The 27,416-nt window shown below is 34.6% G+C and overlaps 1 protein-coding gene across 1 annotated transcript in view; it reads right to left on the bottom strand.

Annotated features, from left to right (window-relative positions):
• Positions 1 to 25,716, bottom strand: part of LOC150102240 (uncharacterized) — a 266,604-nt gene extending 240,888 nt beyond the window's left edge. Inside the window, exons 1-2 of the mRNA XM_090399535.1 lie at positions 25,654 to 25,716; positions 17,792 to 18,037 (exon numbers count right to left, since the gene is read on the bottom strand). Of these exons, the coding sequence (XP_090255661.1) occupies positions 17,792 to 18,037; positions 25,654 to 25,716 (309 nt within the window). The remainder of the gene's footprint in view (positions 1 to 17,791; positions 18,038 to 25,653) is intronic.
• Positions 25,717 to 27,416: the final 1,700 nt, after the last annotated feature.

Raw genomic sequence — 27,416 nt, 5'->3', positions numbered from 1 at the left:
AGGAGTTACCAGGAGGTTAAGAAGAAAGTCAATGACAGAGCGGAATGGATGAAATTGCTGCTGAGCTACCAGTCCCAAGACTGATGCAACTGATGATGATGATAGATCGGATTCACTGCTGCCATCTGTTGATCAAGTTAAAAGCTTTCGACATGATGGAATGCGGCCAATGAACTGAAATCCATGTTAGCAGTTTTGGACTTTTATTTTTCGAGAGAGAACATACCAAATTATTTTATTGAGTTCGAAGTTAGACAGAAAGCACAGATTTTTACTGTTTTTTGCTTCTTATTTAATTCAAAATAAGACGTACCTAGATGAATAAATAAACGTTATCCATTGCCCAAAATGAACACAACTTTAATTTTACAATTAAAAACCGCTAGTGCATGCACAGATACACGCCAAAAAAAAAATGCTTTTCATTATATAAAAGGAATCTAATATGTTATTAAAATATTGAAGTCTTAATTTTCTAACCCTTTGGTTAGAAAGACCTGGGTTCGGATCTCGTCTATGACGCGAATAATCTTTATCAGGGCTTTTCGATTAAAGGTAAGTTAATCGGTCTCATACAGAGTGCAGAGTTTTTCATCCCTCAAAGAACAGGAAACTCAAAGTAGGAAGTCAACTGAATAAATTCATATGGAATAAGAGAGAAATTAGTCGGAACACTAAATTAGCTGTATACAAGACAGTGTTCAAACCAGTTTTAACTTATGGATCTGAGAGCTGGGTCAGAAGTAAAACACTTGACCAAAGACTAGAGACCACAGATATGAGAGTCCTGAGAAAGATTAGAGCCGTGAACAGATTATATCAATGGCAATATCATATTAAAAATGAGGATATTAGGAAAGAACTTGACATTGTCTCAGCATCCAGGAATGCGTTAGCAGAGCTAATCTCAGGTGATATGGTCACTTGATCAGAGTGGGAGAGGAAAGATTAGCAAAACAAGTGTTCTCTGCCAGGTTGTCAGGAAAACGACCCAGAGGAAGACCAAGATATAGGTGGATTGATACGGTACAAATTGCCTTAGACGATAGAAATATAAGATCTGATAATGTTGGAGTCTTGACAAGTAACAGACTGATTTGGAGGAAAATTGTAGATAGGAAATTAATAATGATGTAATTTTTTTCATGTAGTACTACATATCCTGTACACCCCTTGAGGATACATGTCAGGAAATTGATGATAATGATGATGATGAAGAACAGGTAAACAGACCTCATGAATCTGCATACATAAAATACTTATCCTTTAGAGGGATGGTAAGTCGGATGCATTAAAATTGCCTAAAGGGGGACTCAACCCATCTAAGGATGGACGGAATAAATCAGAAAATTTAAATAGCTAATAAAGCAAGATCTGTTATTATTGTCATTATTACTTGACGCCAACAAGGACAAAGACACTAGCATCAACGCCATCTACTGCCTAACACCAACGCCAGTATTTTTTGTCTGTACATTGCGTGTGTTCTCATTGACCGATTTATCTGTGCGCGGGATGAAAAACACGAATTTCCAGAGAGAGAGAGAGAGAGAGAGAGAACCTGCTAAATTTAATTTAATATTTATATTTAATTTAATATTTATAATTTAATAAATTGATTTTGTTGTTGTTGTTAGCTTTCTTCGTACCATGTATTGGAATAAAAAATTGACTTTCTCCAAGTACTCCAGAATTATTATTAACTCAAAAATAATCCAAATAACTCAATCCAGTTCTCAGATAAATTGCGAACAATCCCAAATTCTTAAAATGACGAGTTTTTATTGAAAGGAATGGTGAACAATTTACTTAAGTAAATTGTTCACCATTAGAAATTATAACTGGTTTCTAATTACTAGGACGTCGAAGGTTTATTTAATTTCATAATAATTTATTTTTTAAATTGAATTCTACATCTGGAACTCTATTAATCTAGTTTTATCAAACTTCCATTAGAGGCTTCTTTTTGTTTCGGTCAACGATGCTCCACAGTCCACAGTTAGCCGCAGAACTCCAAGGACGTTTTTTTTTTTTTTTTTGTGAGTGGTAAGGTATTTTGAGGAACTATACTAATGTAAAGCGTCTATAAAGTGTAGCGTTGAAATTCCATCATACGATGCGACAAGTCGTGCTACACCCTTTTCCGATCGGATGGGCGAGTGCGGGTGTGGCGAATGCCTGAGAAATGCCTTATACTCAAGTATATCATCCTAAGTCAGATATTCAAGTATAGGACCTGTTAGAACAGACACATCCCCTTCAGTATTCCCCTTCGAAATAAACTGATGAAAATAATGTGAAGAAAAAAAAAAAACCTAATGCCAAGCACAATTTATATATATATATATATATATATATGATAATCGGCTTTTACTCGGTTGTTGTGATATATTTTAAAACATAGATTTAATGACTAAAAGCCGAATTTAATGACTAAAATCGGTTTTTAGTCATTAAATCTATGTTTTTTTTTTAAAATATATATGTGTGTGTATGTGTGTAACGGAATTATGGGCAGTTTAGCAAATGAGCCTATTTTATAGATGGTATAATATATAAATACAAATAAATTATATTTAATTTACTTATTCAAATTTACTCATAATTATTTAAAATTTTCTTTTTCGAATCTCGCTTTTGTTACTGCAGATATTACACAAAAATATATTGCGTGTATACACGCAATATATTTTTATGGCTCTTTTTTAAGAGTACATAATTATTGCACTTGTTTTGCGGAAGCGCTAAAAACTAAATAAAATGAACTACAATGCGCCATAACGTAACCTAACATGACTGCAATTCCTTTACGCTTTTCTAGTCGCTCTTTATACCAAACGAGAAATGAAATTTTCTGCCATCTACTTATGACGTCAAAAGGCAATTATTTTCCAACGGTAAATCAACAAATACACTTTGCATGGAATGGAATGGCCGGGAATGCAAATACCCTTGAGCTCGAGGCTTAGTAATAAACAAAAGACATTAACCTGAATCTCACGTGCGTGCACACGAAACAGATATTGCTACGAGCAATTCACGCGAGACAATGTTCACGTTACGAAATATTTCTGTACTCATACTAAGCAAAACTGTTATTTAAATATTTAGTAAACATAACAAGTTAAAAGCAATTCTCCCTCTCTCTCTCTCTCTCTCTCTCTCTCTGTGTGTGTGTGTGTGTGTGTGTGTGTGTATGTATATATATATATATATATATATATATATATATTCTTGAAGATTATAATTGGTTGGCGTTCTCAATACTAATAATAAACGCAGCACATCTTTTCAACCAAAAAAAAAAAAAAAATAAATAAATAATAATAATAAATACTTTTTACTGAGCAATGGCGTTTTACAGTATTTTAAAAAACGATGTAAACAATCTGCCGTATTGAAATTACTGACCTCAGATTTTTAAAATAGATGCAAACGTGTGAGCCATTTACTCATTTGACAGAAGACGAGTATTTTGGTAGCTTAGTCGCACAGCGCAACTCATATTTAAGTGTATGGTGCTAACATTATTATACTTGTTTTCTATTGTAACTGCAGAGCAACCTGTTTGTTTACTTTTATTACCTGTACGTTACGGTTCTACAACCTTGCACTATATGAGGGCGTTTCAGACGTGCTTTTAAATAAAGAAATAAGAATTATGTAAAAAGCTTCATAAATAAATTCAATAAATGATACTTAATTAAAGGAATTATTAAACTAATTTTAAAAAATCTTATATTTTTCGTTGTAAGAACAAATACAATGGGAGGGAAAACACTAATTTAAGAAATACTCACCTTTTAGTAAAAAAAAAAAAAAAAAAAAAGTAATAAATAAACACAGTAATTGATTAGTTAAAATGAAAAAAAAAATTAATTTTAGCAATTTCTTTGTATTTTTACTCTGTACTGTAAAAAATGCAAGAGAAATAATACTATTTTAAAGTATTTATTCACTTTGTTTTACCAACTTGTATCACAGCGCAAGCAAATTGTGATCTTATCGTTTGCAATCTAATTTGCTTTATTTTCTCCACTAGAGTGCGTCTTTGTCATATCTCATTTGGCAGAAGACGAAAGTATTTTGGTAGCGCGGTAATACCGCAACCCACATATAAGCGTACGGTACTTACACCCATTATTATACTCGTTAAAAACTATGGTAGCTAAAGAACAACCCGTTTCTTTATTTTTATTACTTGTACTTTACTATTCTACAACCTTGCACCAAGATGGCGTTTTAGACATGTTTTAAATAAACAAATAGGTATTGTATAAGAAATATGAAAAAAGCATAATAAATAAATTCAATAAATAATATTTAGTTTAGGAAATAAATGTCATTAATTTTTTTGTAAAAAAAATAATTCTTGTATTTTTACTCTGTACTGAAAAACAAAATTAAGTTATTCACCTTTTATTTACCCACTTGTATCGTAACGCAAGCCAACAGTGGGTAGTGGGTATCGTTTGCAATGTAATTTGTTTTCTTTTCTCCGCTAGAGTGCGCCTTTCAGATAAAATATTCATGACAACAATTAGTAGAAAATTCGTGACATTCGGTGCCGATACAGAGCAGGTGGTGTAGGTGCAGTTTGAGGCATCTCTTGAGCGCAATCGGCTTTGAAAGTTAATTGATTCGTTGTTTCTTTGATGACCTTGAATGTGAATTAGGATTTTCTTATTCTTGCATTTTACGTTTATTGTGTATCCCATGCATTTGCATTCACGTTCCTCTTTAGAATGAAAAATAAATAAAAAAAATTTAAAAAAAGGAAAGGAAGAAAACGGGGAAATGTTATACTGTATACACAGTAGCCACACGTTTAAAAAAAATGAAAATTTATGCACATTTAGAATGAGAAAACAAAAAAAAAACTGCTTTTCATTGGTGTCTCTGATAAGTTCTTTCTTTCTAGCTTAAATTTGAAAATATCATTTAAAAAAAATGACACCAGTTTTTATAGAAAACGTTTGCTTTTTAGCATTTTATGTGGACACTTGTATTGCATTGGAATATTACTCCACTTTATCTCAAACAATCATATTTCCATGCTGCTCATAGCTTTAGTGTTAAATCAGAAAATATAACAGTTATTATAGTAAGATTTTGTCTACTACGCCCTCTACAAACATCACTGATGAATGACGTCATAATTGTAGAAATGTAATTAATTATTGTATCTATAATACAATACAATACAAACTATAGCATATAACTGATGTATCAATTTGAATCTTTACCTATTAAAATTTGCCCGATTGATTAATCGCGAATATTTATATAAAATCCAGTCAATGAAAATTCGATAGACTTTTTATTGCATAGTGAATGTGCATCTTCTCTAAAACTCGATTGCATTTGCAATGCTAAATTCCAGTTAATTTTAAAAACAATTCATTGACACTACTAAAAATGAGAGTATTTATATGACATTTTTAGTGCAAGATCGTAAAGATTTTAGTAAATAACACCACAGACTTGATTCAAATAACCTTTTCTCGATAAAATTCATACACAGAATCGAAATCAGAAAAAAACAACAATAATAATGAAAAAAAAAAAAACTAACAACAACAACAAATAAATAAATACATAATATAACGGTTCGTTCTATCGCTAAGCAAATCCTAGGCGGAAATTTTAATAACTTTTCGTCTAAGCTATTATAATAAGATATGAATATTGATAAGTGAATTAAACTTTATACCCACAGGACTCAAGAAGTGATGGGGAAGCACACATGAAGAATCTTTATAGCCAACATAAATGTGTAAATAATCTGTGTGGTTTCGCTCCAAATAATCCAACACTTTCACTGTATAAGCGCAAAGGGTTGGCAAATTGTGTCATCTAACTAGTTCGCTAAAGGATCTACTCATTGTGGTACAAGCTTAATTCTCAGGAAAATGGTCAGCATATGATGCCTGGTTGAATTGGCAAAGTCCATAGAATTATATGAATTGCATATGAAGAAGTTGTACCCGATTTAGTTGTTCAAGTACCAGATGTAATCAGAGGATTAAAATCATCATGATATACGGAGTTATTTTTCAGAGATGCACTTGAGTGAACTCACGTTCTATGAGAATACAATTGCTACTTAGCAACAGCCTTATCTTCTTTGTTTAATTGGACTATAAGGTATAATGTTCCTAATTGTCCTTGTTTATTCTGGATTTTTTTTAACCTGTGTAGATTGTCACAATTAACAGTGAAAACACAAGCAACAGCTTGCGTGGGTTTCGGTTATGATTATTATTATTATGACTACCTAGAAACAAGTCATTATGTCTGCTAATTGAGTGTATCCTCTTGCCGGTTTATAGGAGGGATAAACCCGAAGTTTAAAAGGAATTGCTTAAAAGGAATTATCTGGCTGATCAGTAATAACTTCTTCGCCTAATGTCGTTGATCAGAAATGGTGCTATGCTTTACACTAAGAAATTCTTTGTTTTAATGAGAACAAACTGACTTTTACAGCAGTGGCTGCTCGTGGCTTGAAATCGTGTGTGTGTGTGGGGGGGGGGGGGGGGTGCTGAAACTTTCGAAATATACATACGCACTGTAAGTACAGTGTATACGTGTTTGGATAAAATATCAAAAGTATGGTAAAAATTTTTTAAAAAAATTAAACATGAAAAAATATTATTTATTATCAATAAAATTATACAGTTTGGTATAATTCAAATTTACCTTAAAATAAAATATATTCTTCTTGTTTTGTTTCATGAAAAAAATTTGTTTAATATCGATAAAATTATAGTTTAGTTATAATTCAAAATTACTTAAAAATAAAATCCATTCTTGTTTTTTGTTTCGAGCGAAAAGGTCAATAACGTTTTCCTTGAGTTTGTGTGACTGTTGGAGAATTTGTAGTTCACTTACAGTCACAGAACTTATTTCTTGAGGTTGCATTTCTGAGGTCATAATTGTCAATAACCCCAATAATGTTCTAAAATAAAAACTATAACAAATGTTATGTCTTTAATTGTAATGTCCAAATATTTAAAGAGACGGAGTAAACACGATAAGCACTACGAAGCAAACTGTATATAAACAACAGGGGAACTGCTCGACGGACAGTGCTGCATTACGCTAATAGCTCGCATCCCACTATGACGTGCATATGCTTGCTCGCGTAGCAATGTGACACTGTGGTAAACACAGTGCTGCTAGCGTCCTTCGCCCTCCTAAGTGCTGCAAGATGGATTTTTATTATTTTTTACACAAAATTAGAGAATTGTATAGGATTGTTGATGATAAAATTAAATATTACAAGCAAATATAAATGAATTCATAAATATATTTATATATCGAGAAAAATTGGGGGTGCTGTAGTTCCGTAGTGCTTATGCACAAGCCGCCCCTGTTTTAGAGTGTACATAGTCTATGTCTTATTCCAAATACTGTCTTTGCATCACAGTTGGAAGAATTGGAAGAACGTGTACTCTTTAGTTGGAAAGACCTCGGCTCGACTCCTGTTTGAAGGCGAAGAATATTTAAAAGTGCTTTTTAAGGAAAAGTGAATTAGCCATAGCTTCAGAAATATTCGGAATTTCGGAAACTCTGGCTTTTCTAGCGACCAGCTAGAAAACACACAATTAACAGATTCTTTAAAACAGACAAACTGGTCTAAACACACACACACACACACACACACACACACACACACACACACACACACACACACACACACACACACACACAATGGACGTACGTAGTAGAAAATCGTAGGATTTCTCTTCCTCGCAAAAGTTTTAAACAACTTAACTCTGTTCTTCGGAACAAACAAAGAGAAGAATCTGTTGGTGGCCAGCTCAAATGGATTAGCCAACCAAGTGCACTATTCTTAACTATTCGTGATGATATTTCAAGTTTCTCTTGTTTTTGATCTAGTGTCAACAATCCAGTACACGCACGTTATTCTGACCTCGCTTATGCCAAGGTTTTCCAGGGGAAAATAATTAGAATACTAGTCTCGAACGCTGAATATCGTCTAGAGTGCAGACACACCTCTCAAGCGTAACTAACTGCTTTTTTTCTTTTTCTTTTTTCAGAAATGTCTGCTGTTACAAATCACCTCCGCTATCTGAATTACTTAGCTGAAAGTTTTATGGGATCACGTGAAAAAAAAAAAAAAAAAAGAGTATGAGGTAAATAGTAAATGTATCATATCTGATGATTTCCTTCGACTGTTTTGTGTTTACAGAGGGGGGGGGGGGAAAAACATCCTCCTCCTCCACATGAGACCGGTTAACTTACCTTCAGGGAAATGCAAGTATGAAGAACGCACAGACCCTCCAGGGACACGGAGTGGAGAAATATTTTTGTCAAAAATTCATAGTGAATTGGTCGTCCAGTTTAAATGCCGTAAGTTGGATTAGACTGGATTAAATTACGCAAGGCAACTAAGGCCACCTATTACCCGACATATGTATTCTTCGGCAAGTCTTCTTTTTTTACAACAAGCGCATGAGCTGAAATTTTCTGTGAAATATTATCAAGTACAACAACTCCTTAGGGGCGAGCCAGCAGCTTATCCATTCAATATTTTTTTAATGCACTCAAGTTTCCTAATCATATTCTTCCATTAACAAGAAATATTGTAAAAAATAATTCTTAATTCATCAGCTAACAAAAATTAAAATACGGCTTATATTTATACAATACTCAGCAAGAATAGTTTGACGTGTTTTTGTCAAGCTAAACTTGCTTAGGACCGAAGATAATATTTTATTACTGGGGATAATCTTGCCTTTAAACATCTAAGAATACTTTCACGGCTATCTAGCAACATTTCTCATGCGCCCAAGACTACAATCAGTGAGTTCCGATCATTGTGAGCTTTTCACAAACATTTTTAAACGTTCCCTTTTAAAACTGATTTATGGATATTATAAATTGAATTATCGTTATACTAAGTATAAGATTGAAATTACAAAGCGATAAATGTAAAAGAAAAAATACCTAAAACACTACAAAAGAAAAATTAACAATCTTTTAATAAAAATTTTTTTGAATTATTGTTACAAGAAATTTTATGTATTAGGTTTAAAAATTATTTCTAAATCTAATACACAAAATATAGAACAAAAATTATCAGAGTGGTATATAGTTATTTTTAAAGTACTGTATTGATTCATGTACAGGTGGAACTTACAGTAAAAACTTTGTCAAAAAATGCTCTAACGCCTTTTATTTCCAAGAGGAATAGGCGAAGCTCCTTTAGGCCTAATTAACTTTTAGAAGATTGATGGCTAGATGGTCTCTGTTCTTTGAAGACAGATGAGCTCAAGCTTTCAGTTAATCAAGGGCTTCAGGGGAGAGAGAGAGAGAGAGAGTGTGTGTGTGTGTGTGTGTGTGTGTGTGTGTGGCAGACAAGTGTCGCCATCTCGTGTCCCTAAATGCCAACAAGTGTATCGTTTGTCTAAAATAGTGCAAGTTTTACGGTATATTTGTAGAGATGTTAGGTTACAAACAAGTTTCCGGAAGGCGGCCATACTTGCCTATGCCAAAGATCGAACTCCGGAAACAGCAGAAGAAAGGCTGGCTCCCGAGTTAATGTGATTGTAGATGAACCCTAGAAAGGGTTCCTGTAGAATCGAACCTACAACAGTCTTTCTCTAGCTTGCCTAACGCTATGGAAGTAAACGCCATTTTCACAGGGCTCTTCAAACGCCATTCTTTCCTAATTTTATAGAATTAGGAAAGAAAAATTAAAATAAAAAAAAAGATTATAACAAAGAAAATAATATTTTTAATATATTTACCGGGTTTAACTTATTTTTTAAATGCTTCATAACAAACCAATTCTTCCTAAACATCCTCTAGAAGAGATGTCCCCGTTGGGAATGCACTTTTTTGTTTAGCCACGGAAGACGGGCCTATCTTGAAATTGCCTTTAAAACTTTATGTGCAACTGTTGATGTAACTTTTTTTTTTTTTTCTGACGTCTGGAAGCTGACCATGAAATTATATATTTGAGTGCAATTGAAACTAACATCGTGTTACACACGGAAAGAAATAATAAAAGAAAAAAAATTTTTACAAAGTTTTTGATAAGTTTTCATATTTATAAATCCATCCATTCCACTTTAAGAAAACTTATACTGAATTGTAATATTTCTCTGATGTTTTATTGGTATTGAGATTTGGAAATTCTAAGGAGGAAACAACATCAACGTGTGTAGAATATCAACCAGTATCTACACAAATTGACGATATAAAAAAAGACAACGTTTATCTTGCTGACCGAATCTTTATGTTAATCTTTCGCGCTGAAGCTACTTGAAAAAACTGCTGACATCACGGCTTCGAACACAATAACAAAAGTTAGCTTTGTCATGACTACGCACGTGCTCAGCAAAACCCAATGAGCTTTGTTCCACAATGGGAGGAGATTCTGAAATAATTACTCTGTAGATACGCGAGATGAAAAAGTGCACAATCACTTTTTCCTTTCATAAAGGCTATTGTGAAAAATATCTTTTATTGCATCGTCTCAACGGTAATTTCTCGCTGTTTGCTTTATGAATTATTTTATCTGTATTAAAAGGGTGGAGCGTTAAGTACTTTTATCGGATGCATCGAAACGTATTAATCGGTGACGTATAGATATCATGAGAGTTTACTTTTTGTTAGAAACAATTTCAAGATAAAGTACCTTTTAGTACTTTAATGATAGAAACGAAACAAAGCAACATTCAAATCAAGCGTTTGAGTAGGTACATAAGATTTCTATGTAACTATTTCAATTCGTGATTTGAGTTGGTGTCCCTTTATCTTTTTCTTTTATTTTGGTTTCGAAACGGGGAGGTCGTTTCACACCAGACGATGAAAATCAACTATTACCTAAATAATGTAATACTTTTATGGATTTTAGCTGAGATGGAAACAGACAAAAAAAAAAAAAAAAGGAAGCGATTTTGAATAGATGGAAAGGTGTCGCTCCACCTATTCAACCAGTTTTTCAGTTTTGATCCTTTCCCCTCCTCAAGTCATCCCACTATATGCAAATTCAAAATCGAAAAATATTTCGATTTTGCCTGTTTGTGGGATGAAAAACCCACAGGATAAACTGGAGGAAAAAACCCCACGCCCAAGACCGGCTAACTTGGCTAGGGCTGAGGAAGATCCTTCAACTCCTCACGTCTCCGACAGTAATCGAACCTAGGACACTCCTTCCCCCAGGCATATGGTTGCGAAGCGCATAGTCACTAGGCTAACCGCGAGGACAAAAGAAATATGAAATAAGCAAAATAAAGAAAGGGTATTGAAATAATATGAAGAACACACACACACACACACACGCACACACATTTTTATGTTAAAAATCAGTTGAAAAATAATAATTTCATGTTCTAATTAATAAGATGCTTCAAGGCATCTTCGATTCTGAATGAGTCAAGGAGGCTCAAACATGCAAAATACCTTAAATTCATTTTGTTCTTGGAGTCTAAGATCCAAGCTTTCCCAATTTTGGGGAAGAACATTTTGTTTATATATAAAGAAATAACTCTGCTCAATTTTGGAGGAATATGATGAAGTTTTTCATATAAAATACACACACACACACACACACACACACACACACACACACACACACACACACACACACACACACTATATATTCCTATGGTTCGGTTTTAATCGATTCATTTTTAAATTCAAATAATAATAACAACAACTGCACATTGATGAGTTGAATTTCAGTGAGATAATTTTAGTGGTAAATTACACAAAAAGAAAATCATGTCTACACTTTCATATAATTCATTATCGCCATTACACTGAACTACCATATCAACCATTTTTATTAATGGTGTCTGCAATTTACCAAAACATATTTATGCAAATTTTTACCTCTCAAAAGCGATCTGAGATCAACTGTCCTTGTAAAGTAATCTAATCACCACACCAGAAATAAGATCTCGCTCCTTGGACAGCTATTTTTCTAGTCTATCCCGGAATAAACACATCACATTATTAACTTCTTCAGCTTCTAAAAATTAAGCAGTCTTTTATACTCAAGATTCGCCCGGTCAGTTGTTGACTCTGCAACAAATCCCAAATCTGCCAATCTTTAACATACGGTTCACATGATACGGGTGGTGTATCTAAAATCTTTCTAAAAATTCTCAGGGCTGTTCAGAGGAAGTTGAAGTGTGTCTGGAACTTCTATCGTAAGTTTGTGTCCATTAAAAATATTTTGTGCGCAAGTTTCTAGTCTCAGAGTCAATGTGTGCCGGTAGCGTGAGCTCACAATAGCACAAGTCACAAACTCTTTGAGTTGATATGATACGCCTAAAATTGATGACAACATCTTTGTTAAAAGATCTTGTACGTTGCATGTTAAATATCTCTATAAGAGTAACCTAAATGCTTACTTCAGCTATGTAAATATTGCATTTACATGCCGTTTAAAAGCAAATCATGTCAAGTTCTAGCATAAGAAATTCTATGCCTTTAAATTCGCTTAAATCAGCACTTTTATACAAATCGATCACCGTTTGCACGAGATGAAGTGTGTACTGTCTAGACAGTAAACACTAAACAAATATTCCACTACCACTTGCTAACGTCTCCGTCAGTTAGCCTACACGGTGCAGGCTAAAAGTAACTAATTAGAGTGTATTAAGTTGGAATGGATTCGAGTAATATTGGAGTCTGGACATTAGAGAGAAATTACTAAATAAAATAAGGGACAAGCATGATATGATATAATTCGTTTTTACAGTATGTTCAAAAGTTGAATATACTGTAGAAATTCTGAAAGCCAAAATTTTGCGCACATAGTTATTAGAAGTGTGCACACGCACACAGTTTTCATGAAGAACATTGTTGTTGTGGGGGCCTGTTAAAACAAGAGCAACAGCTGCCCAACATGCCTTTTCTGTACAACCGCAAACACACCAAAAGGACCTTCTTCCTCATTTATCTCATCTACCTCTGTCCTCTGGAACAGCTAGAAGTGTTCCCAAAAAAAAAAAAAAAAAAAACTACAATCGCCAACTGTTCAAGAAAAATGTCAATAAATTTCTTTCTCGATTCTTACCTGCATTCTATACATACTAATGTGCTATGATCCTTCTACATTTCGTATATGATATCGACATAAAAATAATATATAAATAAAATAAACGCGCGCACAGATTAACATCTTAATTTAGATGTGAGATTATTGTAAGAATTTATATTCCAGTCTCAAAAAAAAAAAAAAAAAAAAAGGATTTTAGTCATATTTTCTTTAAAAATATGCACAACATCGATATGAGGCATTACAAAATAATAATAAATTACATCAACTTATATTAATATACTTATATAAATTACACGGAACACGAATTTCGGACGGATATAATTTGGATATACTGTATATTTTATTATGAATTATTTATTTTTTTACACGGCGATATATCATCTTCAAAAGCTCCCTATGGAATTCACACACTTCTCAAATTCGGATAAAGAATTTTAGGGGGGAAAAAATTAAAGATATCACCATTGATGGAGACCTCTGAATTTTATTCCATCTACCTCTAATGCATGCATAATGACTATCATAATTTTAAAATAAAATAAATAAGTAAGCAAATTCTCTAATGCTTTCATTCCTCAAAGGGAAAAGGCAGAGTTACTTTAGCTCGACCTTCATGAAGATAGTTGGGCATCCAGTTCATGCTTTCGCCGATGGTGAGACCAAACTATCATGAATAATGAAAGCTTATTATGAGAGAGAGAGAGAGAGAGAGAGAGAGAGAGAGAGAGAGAGAGAGAGAGAGAGAGAGAGAGAGAGAGAGAGAGAGAGAGAGTACGGCAGACACTATCACAGATCTAAACTCAAACATTCTTATTGTCTATAATACTGTGAATTCTATGATAGATTTATTGAGAAGTGGGATGAAAAACCTGAATTTCCTCAAGAAAGAAATCTTACTTACCAGTGCTAGCAACTGGCCGAAGAAAGATTTAGAAATCCTAAGGAAATAAATACCATTTCCACAGGCACTTGTATCTTTCTTTTTCCACTATTTTTAGGTGAAATTTCATTTTTAGAAAGTTGCTATAAAAATTTATAGGATGAAAAAAACTGGTGGGTTTTTAGTACAAAACATGCATAGAGATGTCCTTTACTTTTGTTGTTGGTAACATGATCTGACTACTTTTACGAAACATTCAATAGTGCTGATAGCTCTGAACTGCTCTATCGTAACCACCAACTGTACAATTTTTCATCTGGAATTCGTTCCAAGACATAGGCCGTGCAATCATTTCCTCACCTTGCTAAACAGAACAAAGCAAAACGGCTGGAGACACGTGTAGTTGACAGACCATCCACCCACGCAGTGCTTGGAAAGAAGTCACATTCCGAACAATGCAATACTTCCTACTTTGTGGCGTTTCTACGGAAGTGATTATTGTCTCTTTCAGCAAGACAATGCACCGTGTCATAAGGCTTCTGCTGTTGTAACTTCGTAGTTTGTGGGCATGAACATCACCACACTTGACTGGCCTCCACAGAGCCTTGATCTCAACCCTACTGAACATCTGTGGGATGAACTGGTGCATCGAGTGAGGTCAAGGGACATCCGCCTCCCAACAGTCCAGGACTTCATTAGATGTCTACAAGAAGAATGATCCAAAATTTCCATTGATCACTATTGCACACTTGTAGAAAGTATGTCCCGTAGGATATCTGCAGTCATCGCAGTGAAAGGAGATCCTACATCTTAATTAGTGCCATGGCTGTTTGTTCCTCACACTATGGTGTACGTTAAATTCTTTCCAAGCAGTGTATATCATGAATTTAGTAAAATGCCTCGTTATAATATTAAACCGCAACCTTCCTGATATCATCTTTATGGGCTTATTTAAAAGTCATTTAACTTGAGAACTGATATGCACATACTGCAATGACAATCCCGATGTGTGAAACCTTATTATTTCATCACATTTCTGGATTTCTCAAAGATAACGCAAAAATTCAACAGTTGTCATTGAAGCATGGATACAGACGCCACATGTGGAAATAGGTGATAAAAATAAAAGATAATGAAAGGTAATAACAATAAAGAAAAGCTCAAGTTGAATATCGGTTCAAGTGTCCAGGATGGAGGGGAGAGCATGGAATTGCATCATAAATTGTGTGTATTGCTTTCCTTCACTAGAAATTCCAACAGTATCTCTGTTATCATAAGCAGTACATATTTCTGTAGTTAAATACCTGATCACTGAGCTTGCTGACCTCAGATTTCATCACTAGACTGATAACATTTATTTTTTAATGTTTTTTTCTCCGTTTCAGTATTCAGTAGTCAAGTCAAGCATACGTTATGTTGACAAAAGTGTTTGGGCACCTAGTTGTGGTTAAAAAAATGCGTTTTAATTACATTTCTGTATCGAATGAAACCACCCTTGACTTGAATGACAGTAGCTATCCTTCAGGGCATGCTGTCAACCAATTTCTGATACGTCGCAACAGGAATATTCTTCCATTTCTCGCGCAAAGCTACCCACAGTGCTGATGACGGCCGCTGTGCACTACAGCGAATTCGGCGTTCTACTTCGTTACAAAAATGCTCGATGGGGTTGGTGTCTAGACTCTGAGCCGGCCAGTCCTACACTTCAACGTAGTATTCAGTAGTCAAGTCAAGCATACGTTATGTTGACAAAAGTGTTTGGGCACCTAGTTGTGGTTAAAAAAATGCGTTTTAATTACATTTCTGTATCGAATGAAACCACCCTTGACTTGAATGACAGTAGCTATCCTTCAGGGCATGCTGTCAACCAATTTCTGATACGTCGCAACAGGAATATTCTTCCATTTCTCGCGCAAAGCTACCCACAGTGCTGATGACGGCCGCTGTGCACTACAGCGAATTCGGCGTTCTACTTCGTTACAAAAATGCTCGATGGGGTTGGTGTCTAGACTCTGAGCCGGCCAGTCCTACACTTCAACGTAGTTTTTGAGAAACCAGTCTCGGACGCGCAAAGAGTATTGTCGTGCTGAAACATGCAAGTGTCACTGCTGAAGTACTTCCACAGCGTTGGAAGCATGAAGTTGTCCAGGATGTCCAGGTAGACGTCGGACGTCATGGTTTTGGGCACGTCCACCAATGGACCAAGCCCCATCCAAAAACTCTCACCATACCATTACTGAGCCTCGACCAAATTTGACAGTTGGAATGATGCAATTCTTCAAGAACCATTTCCCCAGGGTAATCTCCAAATCCAAACCATCAGAGTGAAACATTTCGAAGTGTGATTTGTCTGTCCACAGCACCATTTCTCATTTACGGACCAAGAACGGTGTGAAAGACACCTGTCCAAACGTCGTTTGACGTTGATGGGGGGATGATGTGTGGTTTGTTCGCAGCAGCTCTGCCATGGTAACCTAAGGCATGCAACTCTCTGCCGACAGTTCTAGTGCTGACAGATGTTTCTGCAGCATTTTTCAGGTTGACTGCGAAGTCCGCCGCTAATAACATGCGGGATGCTCGAACAGAGCTCGTCGATCTCGGTCAGTGAGTATCGGTGGCCTTTCACGTTTTCCTGCTGTAGTAGCACCATCGATTTTCCATCTACGAATAACATAAGAACGCTGGATTTCAGTATATCGAGACGGGTAGCAGTGTGACAGGCAGAAAGATCACTGATGTGACACAACTACCATTCCACGTTGGAAGTCTGTCGGTTCAGCTGAACGTGGCATCTTGACATCGAGTACGATGCAAAACATGCAGCATAACCTACTCTTACGTATACACTTCCTGAATATTCGCATGTGGTGGGATCCGAAATTTGCATGGCTTATAAGGTGTTCAAATACTTTTGTCAACATAGTGTATTATAACTAGCGATCTATCCATTTGCAATCAGCGATCGCTTATCATCTGAATAATTTTGAATGGACATTTTAAGTGATTTACAAGCGTGGATTCTGAAAACAAATAGCCTTTTCCAATTAATGGAATTCAAAATATATTTTTTGCATAATTAAAGGACTTGAAGTGGAGAGAACAGGATAGTCACTGAAAGTGAGAGTAAATCCCCCCCAAAAAAAATTTATTTTGGAATTTTCATATGATTTTATTAAATTTTAAATATTATTTAAAATTATTTTTATTATTTTATTAATTTTAAATAATTAAAATCATTTCAATTATAAATCAGAATATATCGGATATCGGGGGCGGGGGGGGATGACATTGCTTATTCGCCAACAACCAAATTATAACATGGATACCTATTTCGATTAATGTAAATCATCCTGGACCGAATATACTACTGTTTTCCCTAAATCATCCACTGAACCAGCATATATTTTCCTACTAGGGTAAGCAAAGGTAAAGAGGTAAGTGAAAAATAAATAAAAAAAATCATATAATGGATGCTGAATTGATAAGTAATTGCGAAGAGAAGAGCTACCAGTTAGCAAAAAGAAAAATGAATAATTTCAGTCTATTGAGACAATTATGTCATTTTTTGGTTTATTATCTCTTCTGCCAGCTGCTCTTGGCTACTTAGTCGCTATATGATAGCGACTTATTCGCAAATCATTGCAATGGCATTTTGAGATTGTTATCTTTTCTGACATTAGTCTTATACTATTATCCTGACTTACCAAAACTATAATCATAAAAATTTACGTATCTAACAAAACCGAATATAACTTACATAACACTATATGAATAATACTAATGAATGTCATTATTATATGAATAATAATAACAATAATAATAATAATAATAATAATAACTATTTCCATTTCATCAAAGTAAGGTACCTCAGGTTTGTTTTGGGAATCATCGACGATTAGGTGTCCATTTCTATCGTCCTGCTCTTCTAAGTGAATATCGTCTGGAGAAGAAACTCTGGACCCATTGAATGGAAATTCATCATCTTCATCCTTTTCCCAAGGAGATTTGTCAGATTCTGAAAGGTTACTTCCTGGCCGTTCCATCGTACCATTGGTGGCCCGAGGAAAAGTGTGGAACGTGGTAAGACTACGAGGATCATCCCAAGAGTCGACCTTATTAAAAAAAAAAAAAAAAGTAAAATAGAAACAATGGCATGAAATTGTTTATTTTTATATTTTCATTAGGCTTTAAGACATATTTTAAAAAGCTCCAGCGCCACCTACCGAGATTACCGCATACTAAATTTAAGTTACTGTTTTGGGGGAAAAGAGAGTGTATTCAAAAAGTTTTTTACATGATGTTCGCAACATTTCCCTTCTCTACATGACTGCCACCTCTTTCGGCAGGTATTTCCCTCTCTTCAATAAATTTGATTACTTCTAGGTGACTCATATGGCCATTAGACGTAGCACAAGTGAAAGCCTCCAGCTGTGTTTCGTGTTTTCTTGTACCCTTACACAACACCCAAGCACTTTTGGCTGGTAGCCAACAGTTTAGGACATCACAACAAACCTTTCTTTGCTCGGTTTACGCGGTCATATTTGTTGAAATAGATTCTGTTTGATGTTGTTGTTTTTTTTTTTTTTAACTCGGTGCACAGCCGTGAGCGTCAAGTCTGGAATACAGCCAACAAAAGAGGCATCGATAGGCCCGTACACATTTATTTGCAATAATGTACTCCCCCCCCCACACTCCAGCCTGCAAGCATCTCGAAAATTCTTTATCAGAGAGTTATACGAAACTGCAAAGGTGAAATGGATGGAGAAGTAAAGGGACGGAAAGCATGGTGTGTGTGTGGGGGGGGGGGAGGGGAAGAGTTCACTGATTACACTCAGTGATGTCTACAGACGAATCCATTACTGTTTCCTCACTTGAATGTTTGCTTAGACATCAAGTAATGGCTAAAGCCTCGAAAGAGAAAATGCAATAAAAGTCTTCTTATTCCAATTACGGAAGAGTTTTTTATTTTCATTTTCATTTTCTATTTTATAGCTGATTAAATATCATACTGCTGTTTTTCCTACCATTATTTCTTTCTGTCTGGGAAGGAACTATACACGAGAACGTGATTTTTTGAAAGATCGATAGAACATGCCATAAAAATCATTATTGCATAATTCAGTCGTCTGCCAGATTTAAAAAGAGAAGCCCCAGAGTAAAGAAGTCATTGTCAGTTATGTATCTGTATACTTAACGTTCTTCATCCTTCTCTTAATATGTCAAGCTCAATGGCTTGTCATGATGGCCAAGTAACTTGGCTGCATATACACCTTTTCAATGGATAGGGCGTTTAATCCTGTATACATAGCCTCCTGTATTGACCAATACTGTGTGTTTCTCGACATCTTTTTTTATTCGACCAAAGGGATTCTTTGCTACTGACTAAGCTACGAAGGCTCTATTATAAGTGAGGACTTGTTTTTTAATCTCCACCAAATATTTATTTCACACAATGCATGAAATACATCGCTGAAGTTTAAGTAGAAACATAAATGGTTCTCTATTCATTTTTTTTTTGTTACAAAATAAAAAAAGTTATTCGGTCTGACCAAAAAAAAAAGAATATTTGAAAAACTCGGCTGATTTAAGTCTCATATGAGATTCACTCTAAAAACTACTGCAGTATTCACACAGAAGAGCGGAAGAACGAGAGTTTAGTGGAACCGAATCCAATTCTTGGAATATAGATGCCATTTCGGTAGTGCTTAATTTGGATTTATTTATTTATTTATTTTTTTATGAGAGAATGAATTATTTGGCTTCGAGAAGCCACTTGCTCTCTCATGAATTTTTCGAGTATTTGTACAAACCATTCTTGGAACCGGTGTCTAATACGCAGCTGTAAGATATCTCTCGCATCTGTTAATTACGATATATAAACGATAACCAACAACTTATCGTTAGATGGCTTCTGGATTATAAACTGCATTTATACTACATTCATATGGCTTTGTGGGATATATGTTCGGCTACAGATCGCTTTTCAATGATCACGTGAAAAACCAAGGCACTCGAAAATAAAAAATAAAAAAAAAAGACCGGTTTGTACAACAAGAGAAAGACTTTTTTTCTCAGAGAATTTCAAATGATGCATTCAAATATAACACTTCGTGAGGAAGATATGTAGAATAATGTGTAAGTTAAGCGGTTCTACCTCAATTCCTGCATGGTGATTATCATAACTTTCCAACATTCAGCACACACACCCGCGTATGAATAGCAAAAATGACAGCAATAAGAGAAAGAGTACGAAAAAAAAAAGAAAAGAAAAGAAAGAAAAGGAAAGGAAAGAGAGAGAAAGAGATGAGGAAAAGATTCAAACGAGAATCAGAAAAGGTTGTATTATGAGAGAGAGAAAGTATTCCTGTCTGTTGTTAGTAATAAATATGTTACAGAGAATACTATCCTAAAATCACTGCACTTGGTGGAGATCATAACCGCTTGAATTTTTATCTTTCTGCAGTATTAGCATTAAAACCCGGCAGTACATGACGCAGTTTGTGTTACTATGAATGCAGACCTCTTTAATTTTGATATTTGAAACAAAACAAAAAAAAAAAAAAAAAGAAAAGATGGTGCCTGTCTCAATTACTGGGCGTATTTAGATAGCCCTGACAGGAAGCAACAGTATTTCAGAGTACTTAGCTGTTATCATACGTGTCTCAATCCTTCCTGTATTTTCTATCGCACGGGACGTTGTACGTCTCGCATTGTTTAGGGTACGATGATTGACGTCAGCACCGACTTCGACTTTTGACCTTGACCCTTCTGCGTAGACAACGCAGGTATTCTTAGAGACAACCTCACCTCTTCGTAGCTCATTACATCATTAGCAAATACAACGAGGTATTCATATGGCTTTAGACCGGAAGTGGAGAATATTGGGCAATTCTTAGCAAATCTTTGAAGGGAGGAGAGGGGGTAATATTAGTTGGAGATAATGAATGTATTTTTGTGTAATGGGGCGTGCTAGGGTGTCCTTTCTCATGATTTAATGCCCTCATTGTTAAGTCCTAGTCTTTTTTTTTTATTTCCGATCTCTATAAACATAGCGAGTATCAAATTCCCAAAAATTAATTAAACTATTCATTAATTGATGTGTATAATATCATACTGATATTATACACATCAATATTCATATTATCATAGCTACTTTGACAAATCAGGAAATAGAGAGGAAAATAGCAGGAAATGAATTATATCTGTGCATATTGTTGATCATAGCCATAATATTTGTTAAATATTACGATTAAATAAATGAGGTCAAAATTATTTAGCTCTAACTTGAAAATAATGTTTATTAATTATCTTTATGTTTCTGGTATCTGGCTGGTGCCATCCTGAATTGAGAATTCTTGCCTGTGACTGTGCGGAGGACCACCAATAAGCATTCTGGCACATTTATTCAATAATTTGTATATTTATTTTTTTCTAAATAGTCGCCTTTTTTGAACTATATTTCTGTAAATCATTTTAAAATTAATTATTTGCAAATTATATCCATTTTTTTCTCAATTATTTATTTATGTTCTCATTCGTGTATGTTTCAAAATGAAAATTAATTTTAAAACAGAATCGAATTAAATCAAAATTTAAAATTCATATTATATTAATTAAAAGTGAAGAAAAATGATACTGATACTGGGAAACTACTATTTGAATAGCTCTAATTTCTCTTATGCCGTTATCTGTGTATTAAATGAGAAGTTCCAGAATTGAACAAACTGAGCAGGTACTCTACCAGTCACATTAATTAAGCAACACTTGTTTATGCATTCTAAATAAGGTTGCTATAGCAGAAAACCAGCTGATTGGATAATAAAAAACAATCCAAAAACATATTCATTGTGAGAAATTAACAGCAAAAATTCATTACGAAAAATTAACAACAAAACAGAAATTAACAGCAAGACAAAAATTTATTAAGAGAAATTAACAGCAACAAGAAATTTATTAAGAGAAATTACAACAAAACAGAAATTTATTAAAGCGAAATTAACAGCAAAACAGAAATTTATTTAAGAGAAATTAACAGCAAAACAGAAATTTATTAAAGTAAAATTAACAGCAAAACAAATTCATTACGAGAAATTATCTAACATCCAAAAAGCATATTTCATTATCTGCACAGAAACCACTGCTGGATTTGTGCTCTATTTTTAAGTATGACAATGCGTATTTCACAACTAGTGTTGAAAGCACAATTAAATTATTTTAAAATCAAATTAAACTAAAATTAATGAGAATGTTTACCTGAATGCTATCAGGCTGACCCAAATCGGACTCCCGTTCCGGTGGTAAGAAATACTGATCACTCATTCTCTTACCTTGTAAAGCAACGTAATAATTTAACACAGACGTTCAATTTTTCGCTTTCCATATTTTTTTCCCCTCATCGTAACAATAGTATCCCACGCCTCTCATCTTCGCCTTCCGCTTAGTGTACACATCACCGCGGCTCCGGAGCATCACTAAGACTCCTATGACCCAGATAGCGTTCGTCGCATTGCCAACATAAACGTAACACAGTCAATAAAAGATAGAGCCTTGTTTGGTACACATCTCAGACATGTGTATAGGTGCTTCTACCGAGAAGAGGAGTCGAAGAAATAATTTAAAAAAAAAATAAACGTGTGGGATGGACACTCGCTGAGCGATATCACAGTTAATAGCACTTCGATAGCTAAACAGTCCTAAGGTTGGCATGCATTGCGGTGCTATTGGAACGCGCGCAAAAGCACGCCTTCGAAAAATCGTGTTATGATGTATGAAGTGACACAATGAGTTGGAAGCAGTATAGTGCACGCTTTGGTTGCCCTGGAGACCAGGCGGTTAACGTGCAGAATAGACCACTCAGAATAAATATATATAGCGAAATGGTTGTTCATTTCATACATTTGCTTTTTACTTTTTTTATTTTTTTTAATGCTCATATATTATTAAAGTAGACCAAAATTTGATAACCTTTAATAGCAAATAAGGGAATTCTATACTAGATTTCCATTCATGTTTGTTTTTCACGCATGCGTCAAAACTTTAAAAGGACAGTTTTGTTCGCTAGGTGGCGCTCATACACGTACCGTTTCCTCGCATGACATGTGGTATTGAATACATGTTGACAATTAGTATTTCATCTCCATATTACTATTAATTATACTTCTTAATTTTCTTTATATATATATATATATATATATATATATATAACGATATTTAATTACTAAAAAACCGAGAATTAATTAAAAGCTTTAATGATAAAAAACACAACTAGTTTCGGTTTTTTACAGCCTTCATCAGGTATCTTTTTAGGAAGAGGAAACAATAATAAAAACTGAAGATTCTAAAAAACTGAGAAGCACAGATAAATTGCAGTACATAATTGAAATAAAATAAATGAAGATACCTGATGAAGGCTGTAAAAAGCCGAAACTAGTTATGTTTTTTATCATTAAAGCTTTTAATTAATTCTCGGTTGTTTAGTCATTAAATATCTTTCTAAATGTATCAAAGTAACCGAGTCAATGCTCATGAATACATTATATATATATATATAAGAATTGAATGACTAGAACCGAGATTTAAGTAAAAATGTTTTAATATAAAAACATGACTAGTTTCTAGGCTTGTAACAGCCTTCATCAGGTGACATTATAAAAGAAAGAAAAAACACTAAAACACTGAAGCTTAAATAAACTATGAACATCATAGAGAGTCTCTATACATAATTGACATTAAATCGTTGTGGTTGTATTTGAAGCTGTTCTTTCGTTAGTTGTATTGTTGGGAAAGTGCGTGCTAGTAGCATCTCGTGAACGCCAGTACATGATTACAGCTGAATGACAATCTGGGAGGTTGTAGCTCAAGTTATTATTTAGATGAACAGGATTGAATATGATTTCTCTATATTCCACGATTTTTCTCTCTAGTTCATCGTTGCAACGGAAGATGTTAGTAGATTTTTCCCAGCAGACTTTGTGACTTTGGTTTTCATCATTAGGAATAGCCGAGAAAAGGATATGACTTGATAATGCACTGGCTCGTTGCCTCTTATAAGTAATGACCCTCGAATTGTGTATGGAAGAACACATGAAGGACATTACTTACGAGAGACAACGAGCCAGTGCATTATTAAATCATATCCTTTTCTCCGCTAATCCTAATGATGAAACCAAAGTCACAAAGTCTGCTCGGAAAAATCTACTAACATCTTCCGTTGCAATGATGAACTAGAGAGAAAAATTGTGGAATATAGAGAAATCATATTCAATCCTGTTCATCTAAATAATAACTTGAGCTACAACCTCCCAGATTGTCATTCAGCTGTAATCATGTACTGGCGTTCACGAGATGCTACTAGCACGCACTTTCCCAACAATACAACTAACGAAAGAACAGCTTTAAATACAACCACAACGATTTAATGTCAATTATGTATAGAGACTCTCCATGATGTTCATAGTTTATTTAAGCTTCAGTGTTTTAGTGTTTTTTCTTTTTTCTTTCTTTTATAATGTCATCTGATGAAGGTGTTACAAGCCGAAACTAGTCGTGTTTTTATGTTAAAACCTTTATACTTAAATCTCGGTTCTAGTCATTCAATTATTTATAAAAATATATATGTTAACCGATTTAATGATCATTCTTTCATAAATACACACACACACACACACACACACATATATATATATATATATATATGTTAAAGATACCAAGCTATTTTAAACCTGGTTTTACTCCATTTCCCAAGTAAGCAAACAGACAAGTCAAGTTTGCGCCTGCAAGTATTGCAAGTCTAGGTTACCCCACACGTAGTGCAAGTCAAGGCAACTCGTGGTAAATGTGGGTAAGCTCTGATCACTATTCTTAATATTTACCCTTAATGCAAAGCATATCTCCTGGAGGAGATAGGAGGTGTATGATGCTATGTATTAAAGGCAAGGGGCCACTACCTAGACCGTTAGTGGCCTTACACACACACACACACACACACACACACACACACACACACACACACACACACACACACACACACACACACATATATATATTGGAAAAAATCACACCACAGTACAGTGCAGTATTTTTGCTACAAGCAAGCTTATTTCCCAATACATAAATAATATCAGCATACATTTCCTAGGAAATGTGTTTTTACATTATGGAAAATACCTAAGAATAGCGATCAGAACTTCACCACCTTTGCTACCAGTTGTCCGGTATTGTACTACGTACTAGAGTCACTTGCATTGGCTAACGATACTTTATAGTTTTCTATATCGGTATGAAACTCTCTGATTCCATTCTTTGAGTTTCTTATTCGGTTTTAAAACAATGTGGGATTTAATATCCCCTTAATTTAAATAATGTTTATATCGCCGAAATGAAGCTTATTAGCTCTTTATATTTAAGTAACAAATAACAATACTAATTACCATACAGTTTAAATTTCACCTGACTGACCCTGAATTTTTTAAAACTAACATTTTCGTAATAAACATTTTATTATATAACTATGAATTATACAAAAAAAAAAAGCAAACCTATTGTACATTCAGTATAAGTGGGGTGCGTGTTTGTTTTTCCCTCAAACTAGTAGGGTAGCATTCTATGTCTGTAGATATGTGGGTTCACGGGGCAGGTTTCCTTGTTTCGAGGAACAAAAAAAAAAAAAAAAAACCCGACTTTCCGAAAGGAAAAAACCGCCACCTCCATGTGAGACACACTAACTCACCTTTGACGGGAGTTCAGTTTGTTTCGGTGGAGCCATTAGGTCTTTCAAACCAAATGGCTCCATCGAAACAACCTGAGCTATGGAGACTCTATACGTGAGCAAAGGGTTATCTAAATCGGCAAACTGCACTCTGAAACAGAACATGGAATGTTTCAAAGCCACTTCCGGTCTCCAGTAGGTAGCGTTGTGGTCTCACATCGGGTTGAAAACAAAAATCATCTTACAACGTAATTGAAACTAATAAATAAATATGTTGGAAATCAATCTTGTTTTTTTTTTATATTAATATATCAATATTATGTGGTTCTTAACAGAGTCTAGATCATTGTTGATAGCGGAACATAATAAAATGATTTTAAGAGTAATTGACTAAGGTGGATGGGAATTTATCATTCAGCTTTGCATTATTTAGTGAAAATATATGAGACTGCAAGTAGGTCAGAGAACGACTGTTTTCATTTCCGGTTTACTGCCAGACTACTTTTTTCTTTCTTTCCCCATCCCCCATTCTTTCTTCTAGCAGTAGCTATTAATTTTCATTTGGACTTACACACAAAGAGAATATGTGTTTTTCTTCTAGTGACGTTAATCTTGGTGGTACTTTCTTTCAAGAGGCGCGCTGGTCTTTAGCCTATTACGCAAATAATTTATGGAACCGAGGTGTCTTATGAACTTTGAAAAACTCATAAAAAAAATTCCTTTTCTCACTTGTTCATTGGCTTAGCGTTGCCACGAGACACTGTTTGCAGTTTTCTTTTTTATGCATCTATACACTAGTTGCTATGGTAACGGAATGGTCCATTTTCTTCGATTGCATCTACTATTTATGTAAATTTCAATGCAATTCCCAAACTACCTTTCCTCCCCTTAGAGAAATATCGAAGTTTACCCTTCCGTTACCATGTTACCATGACAACATTGAACTACACATGCAATCAACTTTAAACCTTAGATATACTTACAACCTTTACTACGACAGCATTTTTATCCGTAGCATGAGGCATTTCTTGATCGAGAGATGGCGCTTGAGTCGTGCTGCGGATATATGCTTTATGATCCTCCAGTTGGATTACGAGATCTGTGAATGAAAACGAAAATAACCCATTTAGACACTCATTAGTTATGCATTATAGTTTTTTTTCCCTCCCACTTTCTGTCTATCTTAAATACTAAAGCAAACACTGAAAGGCAAACCAAGGACACTACAGAAGATTACTCAAGTTTCCCCCCATAGTAGACGCGTTCGCTTGAATCTGAATATCCCTTGAATTTTACGCACATTATTTACGGCTTACAGAAGGGGGATTACACAGCGGAGTGGGTTCCTTTCACTCGTAACGGATTAACTTTTAGTTCGGTGATTTTTAATGGCTTTCTTCCTGGTTCTGTGTACCAAATGAGGGTGTTCTGAGGGGAAATGTGTATACCGAAGTTCAGAATCTTTAGGCGACTTTTTAAATGGGGTTCCATTTGAACTGAAATCGAGTTTGGTTTTAAATTACATAAAATATTAAAATAAATCTATATATTTATAGAGTGCAATTTTTTCTACAGACATTTGATACCTTAATATTATCCCTATTGAAGTTGAATAAAAGAAAATATGAAAATAAACTATGAAAATAAATTCTGAAATACAGCGAAGAATTTTAAATATACCTCGAATTTTTTCCCTGCCATTTGGCAATATTGAAAAAAAATTACCGGTTTTGATCGAGTAGTATTTCAAATTATATTTAATTTTATTGTGTCTGTCTGTCGAG

The sequence above is a fragment of the Typopeltis vanoorti genome, chromosome 10, assembly GCF_054136105.1.
Source record: "Typopeltis vanoorti isolate ZY-2024b chromosome 10, IOZ_Tvanoo_1.0, whole genome shotgun sequence".
Taxonomy (NCBI): Eukaryota; Metazoa; Arthropoda; class Arachnida; order Uropygi; family Thelyphonidae; genus Typopeltis; species Typopeltis vanoorti.
The sequence above is the reverse complement of the archived record's forward strand: the minus strand, read 5'-3'. Positions and strand labels throughout refer to the sequence as shown.